The sequence below is a fragment of the Rhagoletis pomonella genome, unplaced genomic scaffold (assembly GCF_013731165.1).
Source record: "Rhagoletis pomonella isolate Grant_MI unplaced genomic scaffold, Rhpom_1.0 Rhpom_scaffold_00002, whole genome shotgun sequence".
NCBI classification, from domain to species: domain Eukaryota; kingdom Metazoa; phylum Arthropoda; class Insecta; order Diptera; family Tephritidae; genus Rhagoletis; species Rhagoletis pomonella.
In genome coordinates, this window is record NW_023458556.1 from 47,095,815 (window position 1) to 47,113,217 (window position 17,403).

The window sequence follows — 17,403 nt, forward strand, 5'->3', positions numbered from 1 at the left end:
GTCGGAGGTTATCTTACATACATATATGGTCCAATTACATGCTACTATAAAACTCGCTAGGTGGTGCTGGAGTAGAGTTATTTATAAAAATCGTATTTATTAACCGATTTCGTTCAAATTTTAAATGTGAGCTATGTACCTGTATGATAGAAAATTCTTTTGATAAAAATTTACCCGATTAGTGCCGCTGGAGTTAAGGTAGAAATTCATAACACGTGTTCATTTTATGGTAAGCAATGGTTTTGCAGAAAATAAGCCCAATGGATGGCGCTGCAGCCGAAATGTATAGAAACCCTGTGTGGTTGGTCTGCTTTGGACCTATGTTTAAGTTATACGAATTTAGTTTTCAAATGTTTAAATGAAGCATGGGGTTAAGTTTTTCTGACGCCCTCATGCACGATCATGCGGTCTTGCATCTACCCTGAAATCAGTTCATAAATTTTACCACGAATTGTAAAAGTGGTGAATTAACAAGGAAAGATCACCGTAGGTATATCAACTGCTTCATTTGAAAGATACTTAAGAGATCACACTACTCATTTAGCTATGTACCGGAAAACTTTTCATCCTATGGGACAGCGAGGATTCTTGGCCTTCCTATAAAGAAAATGCACTTCTGTGCTCTTGAGTTTCCCTATAAGAACTTTTATTGGCATACGTAAGATCATACAAAAAGATTACGCATGATTGGCAGAGATCTCACAGGTGAAAATAAGACCATCAGTAAAGCTCATGACACCAAAAGGGATTGGTATTCCATATGGTATCACAGCGTTACTACTATTTGCCTATGTGTGAGGAGGATACTGCGCCTTAGTGGTTTCAACTTAAATCAACAACTTTGACTTTACAGACTTATTTTGTTTTTAAACGCTCTTTTGCATTGGCTAACGCAAAAGCTCTTATTAGGCGCCGCGAAGTAAGCGGGCATTGGCTAGTTTTAAATAAAAATTTAACAAGTTTTAACCGCTGATACAGTACAGGTAGCAGTTTAAAATGGGTAACTGGGTAAACTTAATAAAGAAAACATATTCTCTGGCTAAATTAATAAGCCAGCCCGGATAACATAAAATCCCAAGCTTGATAAACATTTGGTGTTATAAAAGTTTTATAAAGCTCTACTTGTAATTAGGAAAAATGCCGAAAAAAAATTATAAAATTGATTGATTGATTGATTGATTGATAAAAATAGAGAGGGAGTTATGGCTATGACAATAGAAACTAGAAAAATATACCTCGTGTTGAAAGCAAAAAGGATCTAAAACCAAAAAAAAAATATATAAATACATTGTTAATCATAAAAAAATTTATGATTCGAAAAATAATTTTGAAATATTGTAAATTTTTTTTTTGGTTTTTTAAAGTTAAGGGTTTATTTACTTACAGTAACGAACAAAAGTATTGGCACAGTAAATTTTTCGCAATATAGGCAAAGTATTTTTTAGAAAAATTCCAAGTATGCAGTTTAATAATCCATTTAATTTTAGTTTATGCAGGTTTGAAGTTGCTTGAAAATCTGAATATAAAATTGCAAATTAGTATGCTGATTTATTGAATTTTCCTGAGTTTTTCACAAAGTTTACATATTTGATTTTTATGTGTTTTAGTGTAGTATGAACTATGTTTTTATAAAAAATTATCGGAAATAAATTAAAAATTTTGCATATATGTAATGCGAAAATTTACTGTGCCAAAACTTTTGTTCGACACTGTACATATAAAAAAATACATACAGTAACTTCTCCCGTTACAATAGTAAAAAATATGTAATTTGCTTTGTAGTGCAATCTTGCGGTTCTTTAAATAAAAAATAGATATCAGAAATTAATTTTTCGTATCAATAAACTCCCAAGCACAGGTTTGTATTAAAAAAAATATATCCGTAACACTTTATTAAATATTAATCTGCATATTTTATCAATTCGTCGGAATATGTTTTTATGTATGTTACCGCGTAACTTTGGACTACGTTATCCGTTTTCTATAATTCTTTTTGAAAGGAAAGGTGGTTCCTCAGAGGTAGTCTCCTACTAATTGAGTGTAGATCCGATAATTGGGACATGAAGAAAATAACGGCACTCTTAAATTTGTATATGAGAATTGAAGTCGGTTTTGTTTTTTTGTTTAAATTTTACTCCAGGGTCCACAGCTTCTATAAAAGAGTCGTAGGCCATATTTTTTTGTTAGTTCTATTGTGGAACATTTGTATGAACTGCTTCGGCTAATAATTCGGCTTTTGTTCTATTTTTATATCGATGGGGTGATATCATTGCCAAACATGATAGTACTTTGTTTGCCATCAATAAACACTAACTTGACGGAGGTACAGTATTCCACATTGATGCGAGCCTCAAAAGCTTTGAATAATATTTGCGAGTATGGCTTTTAGTTTTTAACCGACTTCCAAAAAAGGAGAAGGTTATCAGTTCGTCGGAATATTTTTTTATTTTTTTTATTATTTTATTTTATTTTTTATGTATGTTACCGCATAACTTTGGACCACGTCAACCGATTTAGATAATTCTGCATCGGAAAGGTAGTGTCTCAGAGGTGGTCCCATACTAATCTGGTTGAGATCCGATCAGCGGATCATGAGATATATATATATATATTTTTTTTTTATATGGGAGTTGAAGTCGGTTTTTTTTTTGCTAAAAATTACTTGTTACCGCTCAGGTAGGTGGCAGGCCTATAGAAAATATTTCTTAATCAATAAGTTTTCAAATACTTTTCGTTCGACACCTATATTATAATACATACTTTATCTTATTAACTTAATTGAATTAAATTTTCGAAATTGGTGGCAACTCGACTCAAAAATATTTTCAGTGTAAGCCTTCTTAAACCTTTTTAATTTGATACCCATATTGCAATATTTAATTTATCTTATCAATTTCATTTAATTAAATTTTGAAACAGGTGGCAACCCCCCTCAAAAATATTTTCGCCTGTAAGCCTTCATAACCTCTTTCTTTTGCCACCCATATTGCAATATCTAATTTATGTAATTAATTTACTTATATTGAAATTTTTAAACAGGTGGCAACTCTCTATTTTTTCTGGTTTTAACCATCCGGATATTATAAAAAACAAACCAAAAAACTAAAAATTTTCAAATCGGTCAAGCTGTTTTCGAGTCTTAGCGAGGCTAACGGACAGCAATTCATTTTTATATCTTCTTTTAAAAATGCGCAGGCTCGAAATTGACTTTAGAGCTATGGTCCGCAGGAATTTTTTTCTTAGAATTTTATGAAGAATCCGAATATGCTAGAAACAATGTCGAAAAAAATCGATCCATACAAATTGACCCGCCCTGATATACATATATGTATTGTACGTGCCTTACGTTTTTATACTACTATAGTTTAAAATAGATAAGTTTACGGCCCTTAATATGCTTTATTTGTTAAATGGCCCATCACAATGGCCGTGTACTTATGTTATTGTGGTGTGATTGTACCAGCTGCTGGTGCAACTTCAAAAACTATTTGAAAATTTTATGATTGTACCAGCATGCTGGTGTCGTGAGTGGTGAAATTAGCTAAATTTTCTAAGTAAAGAGTATTTTGGCGGAAATTTCTTGCCCTATATGGGTGAAAGCCGTGTTTGTGGAAGATTAAGTTCACGATATTGCAGTTGTGAATTTCAAAAAAAAAACAGTGTTTAACAAAATGGTAAAAAAAGTATGAAATTTCGGCTCTAATCATTTCGATCTTTCCTCGACCTCATTTGTAAAGAAATAAATATTGTACCAACATGCTGGTAAGTTATATGCTTCGAGCCTGATGGTACAATCACTTGATGGAGCCAGCAAGCTGGTGTCGTATGCTCCCCCTTTTATACAAAAAGGTTTTAGGTTGGATAAAATATTAGCTTTTTTTCCAGAATTCATTGTTTTTCTATACCATTACTTATTGAAAATGTTTGCGTGTATACTTGTATATGTATATGTAAGTAAAAAAATTAGCTACCATTTTTAGCCACAACGACTTTTTTAGCTCTTTTTTAGCCCTTTTTTTAACGGAATTTGGCTACCGCTGAAAAAGATTCGCGACAACACTGGTATCTATAGAAAATAAATTAACCCGAATTTCGGAATCACCGAGCAATTCTACATAGAAATTGGATAGTGGCGTCTGGAGAACAAAAACCAATTTAAAATTTGTTATCCAGCGTTATTTGATTATTTTTAATTATTTGATTATTTTTGATTACCTTTTTAATGACAATTAATCATGATTATTTTAATTTATAATAAATTACTAATTATTGGGTTATGCAAGCAAATTAAAATTATAACTAAAATTTAAAACCGGTTACTAATCGGAATGGAAATTTAGATTTTTAAATTTATCAATAATTTTACATTTAAAAGTTTTAGAGTTTGGCAGGAACGCTCTGGAGGCAAATACTTTTTATATATTTTTGAACGTAGGTCAACAAAAACCGGTAGCTCAATTAAAAATTTAATCAACTTGATTAAATTTCTGTCTGAATTTAAATTGTTGATTTTCTCTTGAATTAAAGCGTGACCAATTTGGAGGAGGGTTTTCATCAAAGCTATTCTAATAAAGATTTTAGGTTAATAAATTTGTTTGCATTGTAAATGAGGCAAAAATGATTTTTCAACTATTTGCTAACATTTTTCTTTGATGGAAAATTTAGCACACAAATGTCTTCATTATTTTTTATAGGTACTTCAATGCAGGTAGCTCTATTCAAAAACATTCACAAATCGATAAAATTATGTCTTAATAATTACTTAACTACGCCTTGATATTTAAATTTTTTAAGTTAATTTTGGCATAGATATACATTTTTTTTTGTTAATATAATTGTATTTTTTTATGGTAAGGTACGTGGTACATCTCAATGCAATAGATCTTTTGCTAATTTACAATTTAATTTTAATACATATATGCTTTTATATTTCTTAACCCTATATAACAGATGTATGCATTTAGCGTCATATTAACATTATTAGTTTTAAAAGGAATGATTCTTTGTGCCCGATTGACTAAATCAATTATCATATGAAAACATATTTATGAAAAATAAATATCAATCAAACAACACCTGAGGGTCTAGGAATACATATGTACATGTATGTATGTACTATACAACTACTTTGTTAAATCTATACCTTTTTCTAAATTTTATTGCTATATAGTAATATCTAAACAGATTTTTATTAAAATAATGAACGACTTCACCAAGCGGAACATTAACTTTATTTATACCGCTTGTGATTGAACAATGCCTGTGTAAATAGAGAATGGGCACCTCAATGAGTGCCGTGTAATGTTTTCTCAATTGCAATGCAGTCATTTTTAGATACCTCCAGTTAGGTTTACGATGTGATTGCATTGAAAAAAATATTTTAATGAAATTAGTGTTTAAATGAAAAAGTTAAAGTTTTTATAACTGAATTTGTTAATAAAAAAGGAAAGAGCCTTACAATAGCTGCACAGTGTTGGTGGTAAATTCCTGGATGACGTATGTATAAGTATTATTTGTTTATTTAATTACGAAATACAATGTTTTATTTTGAAATAAATTTTTATTGCTTTGTATTACCTAATTATATTTTAGTAACAAAAAGGAATACAATATCAAATATTATCTAAATCCAATCAAGTATGAATTTTTTCTAAAATTTCGAATGGCCAAATATTTATGATTGGAGGCAATATGTATAGTACATATTTATTTATTTCTATAACTACGCATATATGTATTTATGTAAGTAAGTCCAATTGTATTATTCGAAAAAGTACACATACACATACATACCATAAATACATATTGTAAGTGTCTATTTACTAATTTATCAATTCCTGATTTAATAATAATTAAATATGTCCTTTTTATAATCTCATCAAATTGTTGATTCTTCTTATTTGATTGTGTATGTACGAGTGTGCTTTCAAGTTCCATTGTTTGTCAATGAATTCAGTTTTTCCATAGTTAATTGGTTTGCGGTTATTAGAGAGATTAGTAAGTACATACGTATAAGTACGTACATACTACATACATATATGCATATGTACATGCTTGTTTTAGATGCTCTTGTTGTTGTTGTTGTTGTTTTTTTGCTGCCGTATTTAATCCCATCGCTGACCTGTAAACGGAAATGGCAGACTTAAATAAATAATAAAGCAAAGCATATTAAAATTGAACAATCCCATTTGACTTGAAGTGCATGCATACACATAGAAAAATATTTTTTTTTGTTTTGCCGAGCCTTTTTACATTTTTCACAGACACCTAGAAATGTGCGTTCGGCTATATATGTTTTTTTTAAATGCATAGTTCTAATGGGACACTCAAAAAACTTCCTTAGCAAAAGTTTCTTGATTTTCAGAGAGCTTTAATTTACTCAAATTAGGATGGAACTTATGAGTGATATGAACTAAGATCAGAACGGGGTACTTGAGGTCAATGAACTTTGGAAATTGTCTCCTCGAGGCAAGAACATCGATATATCGTACTTTAAGATCCGACTATAAGTGCTGTAAATAAGACGCAAAATGTAATAAAGGAACCCCTACGTTCGACAAAGAAAATATTTTGTTCCAATGTATATAGTACATAATATATGATATATGATTTTGATTAAAGATTGGACCATATTTGTATAGAAAAATTACAATAAAATTCACTTGAAAAAGTAGTGACTACTTAAAAAAAGGAACAGTCCAGCGCCTTTGTCTTTGTCTGCAGGCTGTATCGGAGACAAAGCCGCTAAATATAAACGTAGAATACGTGGTATGGTTAAGAGCACATCTAAGTCAAAAACGAAAGCACATACTAAGAAAAAAATATCGATAACAAGAGCCATAATAGTGTCGATAGCAAAATCGATAACAAAATCGATTACAAAATCTATAAAAAATCGATTACAAAATCGATAACAAAACCGATAAAATATCGATTATTATATCGATAAGTCCCGAGAACTCCGAAAATCTCTAAAATCCCGAAAAAGTCCCCAGATTGAGTCTCTGTCTATATCCTTTTATCTATAATTATCTTTATTTTAATCTATTTTCCTCTATCTTCAGCGTTACTTTTATCGGTATCCTCATCCTCATATTTTTCTTTATATTTATCTTTGTAATAATAAGAAAACATAAATAAATGTGCGAAAACATCAAACATATTTGAAATCATCGCTGAATCTTTTATTAAAATTAAAAATACACCCCGTGTCATAATCATAAGGGCACCACATATTGACAAGTTTTACCAGTGTATCTTTTTGTTATTTAAGATTAAGATTTTGTGTATACGGTATTATAGGTCACTAGATTTTAGTACATTAAAGTTTGTGACAATTTTTTCGTTGACAGTGTCAATCATTTTCTTCTAGACGTAGAATGTTCGATGATTATTTTATATGCAGAAAATGAGCTACAACTTCAACAAAAAAAATTCAAAAACCGTAAGTCCCAGCTCGTTTAACTTGCACTTATTATTCTACTATAATTGAATGGGCTACAAACCTGCATGCTTAAAATTTTTTTAAGAAATCTAATCAAAAAGCTCAATAAAGGCCTGTTAATAAAATTTATTAAAATTCCAGTTGCAGATTTTGGGAGCTGAATTTTGTCTTATTTAGTAGCTAATACTTTTCTATGTAGCCTCCAAAATGTTTAAAGGCAGCAACCGATGCGTGCTATTCCTGTTTAATTCGACGACTAAAATTGTGCAAAAAAAACCTTATATTTCTATTTCGAAAAAATTTCTGTTACATGTTAATTCTCACACATTTTTTTTTTACGTATTTCACTAACCTCTAAATACATATGTATATATCGATTTGGTTTTGTTGGATTTCCTTCACTCAAAGTATTTTTACAAGTTTATAACTTTTCAAAAATATAATACAAAGGTTCGTAGCTCATTTATAGCCATCGTTGCAAGTTCGTATTCGAAATGGAAGCGGGGATGCTTTTATTGGTAATTACCATATGGATGGTTGGACGATTGAAGTTGCGCAGGGATGCATTCTTCAAGTGGGCGCAAGTCACACGTATAAATGCAGTACAGCAGTATCCAAATTTGAGTTCCAAAAAAAGAGTATAATATTTAAAAAGAAGTATAGACACAAGCGTTAACCACGACGGAAGTCAAAATTAATAGTGTAAATACCACACGATAAAACGCTTAATATTCAGTTATGTTAAGACATTAAAAACTATCGGAAATCGCATTGAATTGTAAATGGTACTGAAGGTATTTTTATTTTAATTTCAAAGCAAATCCCATAAGATTACATTCCTCTATCATCCAAGGGTATTGAATGGAAAAAATGTTGTCAGCTGACATTTGTTGATGAAATACGCCATACGAATGACTTTAAGACAATCTATTTTGGTAAGAGTCTTAAAGTTGATAACACTTTATGTTTTGTTTAGAGAAGCAACATGGTGGCATTTGAACATTCATACATATGAACGCATACTAAAAATGTACACACCAAAATTCCGAAAAAAATATTTTATCCTTGCATTTCAATTAAAGTATTATTATATCGCTCATTAAGCACATTTGTCGTGCTCACTTACATAAGCGCATACATACACGTGGACGTTGTATGAGAACACATCCATATGTATGTATACATACATTAGACCGTACCACCTTACAAGTAAACGAAAAAAGTGCGCCATACGCCACTGTGACTAATACTTATTTAACAAAAAGTTAATGATTGGATCAGGTAAGCTTTAATTTACTCACATTAGGGTGGTATGTTAGGGTAATAAGAATTGGAGGGTAAGTGCTAGAACTCGGGATAAAAACATCGATGCATCATACTTAAAGATCTGACTGTAAATGCAGAAAATATGACGAAAATAGCGACCCCTACTTTTGGCAAAAAAAAAAATTAATTCTAAATTATCTTGCAAAAATATTTTAGTTTCGAGGGTTTACGGGGAGATTTTTTTTTTCTGGTACGGTTTAATGTACCTAAATATGTAGGTGTGTAAAAACCTTCTACAAATAAAGACGCGCGCGTCCTCATGTGCCCTTTAAATTCTTCCGAATTTATGTAAATTTAATTTAGTTCACTCTACCGAAAACATTCACTTGTTGCACACCCACAAAGTGCTTTTACTCAGCACATACACATGCAATCAGCACCCCAGAGAAGAAGTGCGCACAAGTAGCAAGTGGAATTGCATTCTTGATGAGTACATACATATGTATGTATATGAGAATGTGCATGGCCACGTGCATACCCAGTAGGAAAATCTATTGGTTTGAAATTGGTAAATTTCTAATATGAGATATTTAATTAATGCCGTAACTGCGTTTCCAGCATCGGCTTTGTTAATTCAAAATAAAAAAAGAAATGGAGAAAAATTCTTTTGATTGCAGTCAAATACAAGTTTTCAAAAAATAATCTCTCTTCCTGTGTTAGAAAATCGTCTCTCTCGGGTACATGCATATGTGTGTAGTGTGTACCATCCCACATGGCCCTGTATATACATACATATATACTTAGAAATGAAAGTCTGGTGCTTCTACGTGTGGTTGTTTGAATCTACGAGTACATATTTCCTTCCGTTTATGTCGGAAAGTGCAAATGCGCTAGGGAAATCCTTGTTGTTGCGTTGACGTACTGTTGCGCTTTCGCCTATTTGCATGCTCGCACACTTGCACTTCCTATATGTGTATGTATGTACATATATTTTTCTTTTTTGTTATGCTTTGCCACCAAGCAATTTACAGCATTTTTACAGACTTTGTAGTTTTATTTTTTTCAGCAAGTTTGTACTGGTATATAAATAAATATACTTTTATGTACGCGCGTGCATGCTTTCATCATTTTTTCCCTTCTTTCTCTTCTATGCACATCGTATACTCGTATTTTTGTTTAAGTTTTGCTCTTTATTATTAAAATAAAAGTTATGTATGTACTTAATTATGTATGTACTTTGATATCAAAGTTCATGGTAATGTAGGGTCGTGTAAGTGTGCATTCCTTGCGTTATAAGCACATTATCCCTTACATTTTATAATTTAATGCATTTCAAGTGCAGAGATAAAGAAGTTTTAGTGCATACATTTTACTGTTAAAGCCTTGACTGTATAATTTACGTTTGGATGAATATATATAAATGCAGCTTCATTAGGCTTCCATAAGATAGGTTCATAAGATGCTGGTTGAACTTGCAGAAGAGAAAAATTTATCGTATTTGTTTCAGTTTATCAGTTGTTGGGAGAACGCTTCAAAGAATGGGTTTAAGAAGCCATACTTTTTCATATTGAAAACCTTATCTGCAAGCAACATAGCAAAAAATAAAAGGTTTTGTATAAATTTCTTTATTTTTATTAAAGCCTATTCTTTTATAAAAAAATCAAGCTGCTAACAAATAAGATCGATGGATAAATAAAAGAGTGGCGCATGGTCAAATAAAAATGCGTAATGATTGTTACTCATACGCCATGTACACTATAGGCGTATCACGAAAAAAAGTTTAGCTTGCACATACCCTGATTTTCGTTCAGCGTTTGTTGAGTTTACGCTAAGTTATTATTTCCATGGGAAGTTTACAGATAGTCAAGGGAACTCCCAATTACTGTATTCTTGATTAGCCTGGCTCGAGGGCCTGGCTAGCTCAATTTTCTGTGATTTGCGTTATTGCGTGGCACCTATACATGTCTGACAAGCCAATACTTCAGACACGAGTGAAAGAAAAGTGGGGAATTCACCTACTAACTTTGAGCGCATGGTAAGTGGGTGTAGGGCTCTGATTCCCACCGGGCTGTGAGAGGAGTTATTAGCCTAACTTATAGACAACGCGCACATCAGCAATCAATAGCTGGAAAAAATAATCATAATCTGGGCGAATTCATTTAAGGTGGTAGCGGTAGTACCAAAAGCAAAAATTTACATGTATTTTGTTTTTGCTTTCGGTACACAAATGTAAAATTTCAGCTATTCGAAGAGGGAAAGAAAATTTCAACACTCTTACTTTCGCACCCACTCATAAGAAGTTTTGAGATCTGTCTACCAAGGCGAATTAAAGCAGCTGTTCTAGCAACACCACCTTTGTATGAATTCGCCTTGAATAGTTATAATAATATTTTGACGCTTACACTTTTGCTAAGTGCGGTGTGCGTCTTGATGTTGTTACCCAAATGGAGTGACCTACAGTTTTACGCCGACTCCGAACGGCAAATTGATTTTATGAGAACCTTTTCCAGTGCACAGAAGTACACAAGGAGGTTTGCCATTGCCTGCCGAGGGGCGACCGTTGTTAAGAAAAAACGTTTTCTAATTTTAGGTGTTACCTGAACCAAGGATCGAACCAAGGTCCTACAAAGTGTTAGTACGCACCACTAACCACATAGACACAGCGGCCATAAACTTACCCATATTCAAGAGGATATCATACAACATTCTACAAAAGTTCTTTATGTATAAATAAGTATGAAAGTTTTCAATACTCGTAAAAGTTACCTTTATTATTCTCTGTGATGAAATCCTTAAACAGCCCGTGAATGCATACAAACTCTCATGCGAAGTTTCAACGTACTTTTGAAGTTGTTAATATCTACCGCCTTTCATGTTTTGCTTCCTTCTAAGAAAGCCAGTGAATATAGAACCTTGGAACTTTTGTTCTTCTATCCAACGTCCCCCCTTCGACTGACCTTCGGCATTGTTGTACGAGTATAACGTCAATATTATTGACATTGCGCGCATGCTTGTAAAGCTGGTAAATCGATGTCTTTGTAACTCACCTTTATTGCAATTTTTCCAACTGTGTAATTTGCGAAAGCGGAAAGTTTATGATTGTTTTCGCATTGGACGACCAAATTGAGCTACTCCGTATTGCTCACGCTTGCTGTGCACTGTGGACATTTCCTGTTGCAATTTGTGGTGGTCAGTTGACCAAAGACTAACCATCACACACACACACATATTTGGTGCTACTTTTCTCACCGCAATACGATTTCAATTCTGTCCAGTTGGAGTCACTCAAGCCACTCGTTTGTTCAACAGTCCAGCGATTGCCAACAAAGCAACGCGCCAAAACGTGAAACTAAATTGCTATGCCATGATGTTGATCGCTCATTACCATTTGCCGTAGTCGTTGTCGATGTAGTTGCTGCTGTTGGTGTTTCAGCCGTCGCCCCATCCAAAGTGCCCGCGTTATTCTTGCTGCTAGTTTTTTGCTTAATTTTATTGGTGCTAATTTGACAGTCATTCTTCTTCTTCTTCTTCTTCTTGTTCTCATCATTATTGCTACTGCCATTAATGTCGATGCTGTTGCTAGTTTTGAGTATGATGGTCGTGGGCCGATTGGTAGGATAGGGGGACGTTGTTATGATTTATGTTTGCACTGGCACATTATTTTCGGTCTCTTGCAGTACTGGTGCCGTCCACACACCACTGCCGGCACGTTTGCGCGTCTGCACTATGCCATCCATGATGTCAAGTTGCAAGTTGTGGATACTGCCTCGATGGTCGGTAAGTGGTGGCCCTTGAATAATGCTGCCGCGCCGGCTGCCACTGCTGGCCAAAGGTGTAAACGAGAGAGAGAGAGGGAGAGAAAGTGTAAGTAAGTATGGATTCTCATAAAACACACACACTCAATCGCACATTGTTACATATTAAAAAATAGTATTTTTTCTTGGAATTGTTTTTTACGGCTTGAGAATCGATTGCAATAAGAACGTTTTCTATCATTTGCAGATTTATTTGCAGTAATCAACGAATGTGATAGCAAACATCTTGACCAACTTTTAGGATGTCCGCCCACGGTATTGTCTCTTGGTAGACTTTGGGTAAGTAGAGTGAGGTGTTATATGCAATAAATTTAGAAATTAAGCTGACTGCGACCGTACGTAAATTTTAGGCACTTAAGTGATTAAACATTTGTATTTAAAAAATTAATGAAATTTATGTATAGATGCATGATTCAATAATACAAGGTTGTGTAGTTTGTGACAGCTAAAATTTGACACTCCTTTATCTAGATTTGTATTTTGGATGTAGGAGAAAGGGGAAGAATGTGATCGCATTTTGCGAAAACGGTAGTGGAATGGTACTACAAAAAGGACGCAAAGTATACAATTAGAAGTAAAATGTGTATTATTAATTCTATGCGAATTTGCAATATATTTGGTGTTTTAATTGAAATACTAATCAATACATAAAAATATGCAATTTTGATTTAAGTTATTCGTCATTTCCGGGAACAAATCTAGAATACCGACCGTTCAGCTATGCAAAAACGAAAAATGCAGATCAATAGAACTTTTTATGCTCATTTCAACCAACAATGATTTGGCGCAAGTAAAAAATGAAGAGGTTCTAGAAGGTTAAAGTTCAGTTTTTAGATATTTTAAATATTAATATCTTATGAACTTAATAACCGATTAAAAAACTAATGACGTCACCATAAAGGTAATTAATTTGTTCTTCAGCTGATGTACATAATTTATAGCTTTTTGTATTTTTAAACCAAAACCACAAAAAAACGAACAAATGTAATTTTTTCATGAAATAACCTTTTTTGAAAAAACTGCATAATTAATGGTAAAGAAATGTATATTATTTAGAGAGTACAAGTTATTATCTTTAATTCGATATTACATATTTTATTATGATCTACTTTTGGGTTTCAACAATTTAGTGATAATAAAAAATACAAATAAACCTTTTATATCTTCTTTATTTTTTACCTGCGCCAAATAAATTTGGTATCGTTGAAATCAGCGTAAAAAGTTCTATCAATCGGCATTTTTTGTTATTTTATAGCTAAACTGTCGCTATTCTAGACTACACAACTACACAAACGAAGGTGACGCCAACGAATATTTAGTATGAAGAATTTTTGGTTTTACTACTAATATAACTAAAAACTGTAGAGTGAGCAACATTCTGCACAAGTAAAGGAGCCGATTTTATGTGTAGGAGCGAGAAGACTGTTTTATTACAAAACCTTTCTATTATTGAATCATGGTATAGATGTAAGTGTCAATATGGAACACCATATTTTATGACGCTAAAGAGGGAGAGCAGAAAATTTTAGAGCATTAAGTATAGAGACCTGACTGAGCTTGGCTATATTATTTGAACATTGGCTCCACCTAGTGAATTTATTTTAACTTGTCACTTGTAAGGCTCTTTTTGTCGACTATTCTGTTCGGCGTTTATTAATTTTGGTAGTAATTGGCGCTTAACTTGCATATGCATGTTTCATAAGATTTATAAGAGTTCACACAAATCCAGTTTTTTGAGGATAAAATAGGCTACTCATTTCAAAAATAAATAAATAAATAAAAAAAACATATCCTTCAGAGGGGAAACATTGAAACATTAAACAAATCAGTTTCTGATATAGTCAAATTGAGTTCTGATAATCTAGCTTTGAATTCCACTATTTGTAGATATTATATTGATTTGAAGGAAATATGGAGTCAGATTTTGTTATTAAAAACCCATTTTTGTAAGATCTGATATAGGAAGATCTGCATATAGAGGGTTTCGAATATAGGCCCTCGATATGCTTTAGTAAGTATAATCAGGTTCATGGGACAAAATTCACGGAGGGGAGACCTTATGTGGACAAAGCTATAACATCCTTATGCACAAGTCCGCCCGGGTATATAAGTAGAAAAACTGTTGGCTACTGGTTCCTGCCTGCATTTTAGAACTTGAATTCGAGCTGAACACATTCGAAATAGTCTGGCAATGAAAGATGTGCTGACACTATTTGAACATATTAAAGCTTTATAGTGCTGCGTTAATATTGTTACAGAGCTTTACTACCTACTAACAGTAATACATACTTACACATATACATACGTATTTATATTGAATGAACTGTGTAAGTGTAGACTTTCATTTGTCAAATGTGGTTTAGTTTTGTTGCTCATGAACGGAAATGAAAACTCATTTAATATTCTATCAAAGCCACAATCAGTCATACCACAGTTGCAAATGTCAATCCCAATCCTCATCATATACTCGTTAGCAATTCCTTCCGCTACGCTGCTTTATTGTACTCACCTGAGTGGCAAGCCTGTTAGCGATTCTCGTCGATTGCGTCCAAATAACGTTGGTGGTACGGCGGAAATTGTGACAACCGAATGCCGTCTGCCACCCGCTGCGGGATTTGCTTTCTGTGACAATGTTGCCAGAAATTCAACTTCTTTAGGGCTAAGTCCACCATTTTCACCACCCACCTCTGACAGTCGTCGCACTTGACTGGCCGTTATACCTTCGGTGATCTGTAGCGATGGCAATGAATGTTTGCGTCGCTGTTGCATATCCGGAAATGGGCATAACAAATACGGATTGACAGGCGAGTCGGGATCAGAATCGTCGCTAGTGGATTTTCGTGTGGCTCCTGCGGTATCAACACCACCAGCTGCACCCTCCACCACTTCGCCATCATCGGCGGTGTTTGTTTCTTCTACTACGATGAGCGGCTCCTGAGTGTTCAAACTAAAGACAGGCGTAAACGAGGAACGACGCATTGCTATAGATGGGATTGCAGCGTCAGCGGTGGTGGAGGCGACCGGATCAGTGGTGCTAATGGCGATAATAACGGCAGCAATGATTATACCGTTTTTTTTTGCAGGCGGGCTTAGTTAAAAATTGTGTGATGTTAACTCGTTACTATATACGATTTTGCTTTGGGCTCGTAATTGTTTAGCGCACTTAAGTCGTATCTATTTATTTTTTAACCTGAAAGGCAAGAAATTTAAATAGGTTAATATAAAGGTACGAAAAGAATGTTCAACTTTCAGTAATGAGAGGGTAAACTGAGATATACAAAGTAGTAGTCGAATTCCAAAAGGATTTTGCTCAACCCCATCACAATAAAGAGAAGGCTTAGAAAAATATTTCTACAAGCTAAAAAGGTATTTTGCCATTTTGTTTGTTTTTTTGGCTTTAAGATTTTCGACCGCATACTTACACTTGTGGCCACGCAAACCTTACCACCACTTAAAACACAAAAATTAGGTAGGATTTTGTAAACTAATAAAAAATTTTTTTTTTTTTTAATATAGATAGCTTGTTACAGATTGAACTATATTACAATTTTTATTAATTTAATAAATTTTACCAACTTTTTTTTTTCTTTTTAAGTGGTGGTAAGGTTTGCGTGGCCACAAGTGTAGTTGAGATTAATTGCAAACAGACATTTGTATATAATTTTTTATGAAAGTTTTTGACTTTTCTGTACAAAATTATTGTCAAATAAAACGCACAAATATTTGTATATATTTTTCTATGTACATACTCATGTTTATACATATCTATATATACATTCATATGTACATCTAGGCTTGCACAAGCAAATGTACATAGTATATAGTCTTTTTCCCTGCAAATAAAATTAATTGTTTCTGTAAAGTAGATTCCTCTCTTCACTTTAAAGTCCTTCCGTCACTAATTAGTTTACGCAATTTGTCTCCGCTTTCGCTAACCTTTTCTATTTGCCGCCTGACATCTAAGTAGACTACAAATTGACTTTTATTAGTGTCCTTTAACCTGCTTCACTTCCTTTAATACCATTCAAGAAATTGATGAAATTCTTTGACGCAGCTTTTTATAGCATTGGTGATAAATTCACTGAGGATTCATGTAATGCAAGGAGGAGCTTCTTTAATGCAGTTAATTCAGACGGAATTTTTCTTGTGAAGTAACAAGTTCCATTAACCCTTTTTCTTTGTGACTCATGAAATCTGACGGGTAATTCTTTAAGTTTAACTTAAATATTTTAGCAAGTAATACCGTCTACACATGAAAGAATGGAAAATTTATAAAAAAAAAATTCTAGCCACAGCTTCAATTAAAAGAGTTGGGTTACATAGCGTAAATTAAGCTCCAGAAGGAAATTAAATTTGGTAGTAATTCTGTGTGAGGGAAAGCGTTCGCAGACTATCTGTTCATACTACAGCAGCCGCCACAAAAACTCAATGCTTTTCATGAGTGCTATTCATCCACAAACTTTGTATCATCAGCACTTGACACTCAGTTTTTTTTTATCTTTATTCATTTCTTTTGTCGCCCTCAGAAGAACTTTTCTTTTGCTGCACATTTTTAAACCCTTCGCTTGTTAACCACAATCAATGAGCTAACTGCAAGTGGAATACAATTAAGTCCAGTGACGGCTGATTTTCCCTGTGTCAGTTTTAACATTGGTAGTTAGTAGGGTGATTGACTCGGTTTTTCCAAACCGGTTACCACCGTTTTTTTTGTAAGTCTATAGGCGGTTTTTTTGAAATATTGATTTTTCGAATATCGAATAAACCGGATTTTTTGATCGAACAAACAGTTTTTCTTTGTCTTTAATTTCATCCAAATATTCACCTCTGAATAAACTTTTTGGGTTTTTCGAAGTTTTGCAGTTCAAGGGAAGCCCCTAA

General features: G+C 33.2%; 1 protein-coding gene across 2 annotated transcripts; it reads right to left on the reverse strand.

Moving 5' to 3' along the window:
• Nucleotides 1–5,671: 5,671 nt before the first annotated feature.
• LOC118733733 lies at nucleotides 5,672–15,702 on the reverse strand. Of its 2 annotated transcripts, none has more exons than XM_036463266.1 (3): nucleotides 15,035–15,702; nucleotides 11,477–12,529; nucleotides 5,672–6,121 (listed from the first exon to the last, which is right to left on the reverse strand). In XM_036463266.1, the coding sequence occupies exons 1-2, from the start codon at nucleotides 15,502–15,504 to the stop codon at nucleotides 12,349–12,351; spliced, it is 651 nt and encodes a 216-aa protein (XP_036319159.1). In that variant the 5' UTR covers nucleotides 15,505–15,702; the 3' UTR covers nucleotides 5,672–6,121; nucleotides 11,477–12,348. The 2 variants fall into 2 exon arrangements, with proteins under 2 accessions (XP_036319159.1, XP_036319158.1); XM_036463265.1 differs by having other exon boundaries at nucleotides 11,477–12,532.
• Nucleotides 15,703–17,403: the final 1,701 nt, after the last annotated feature.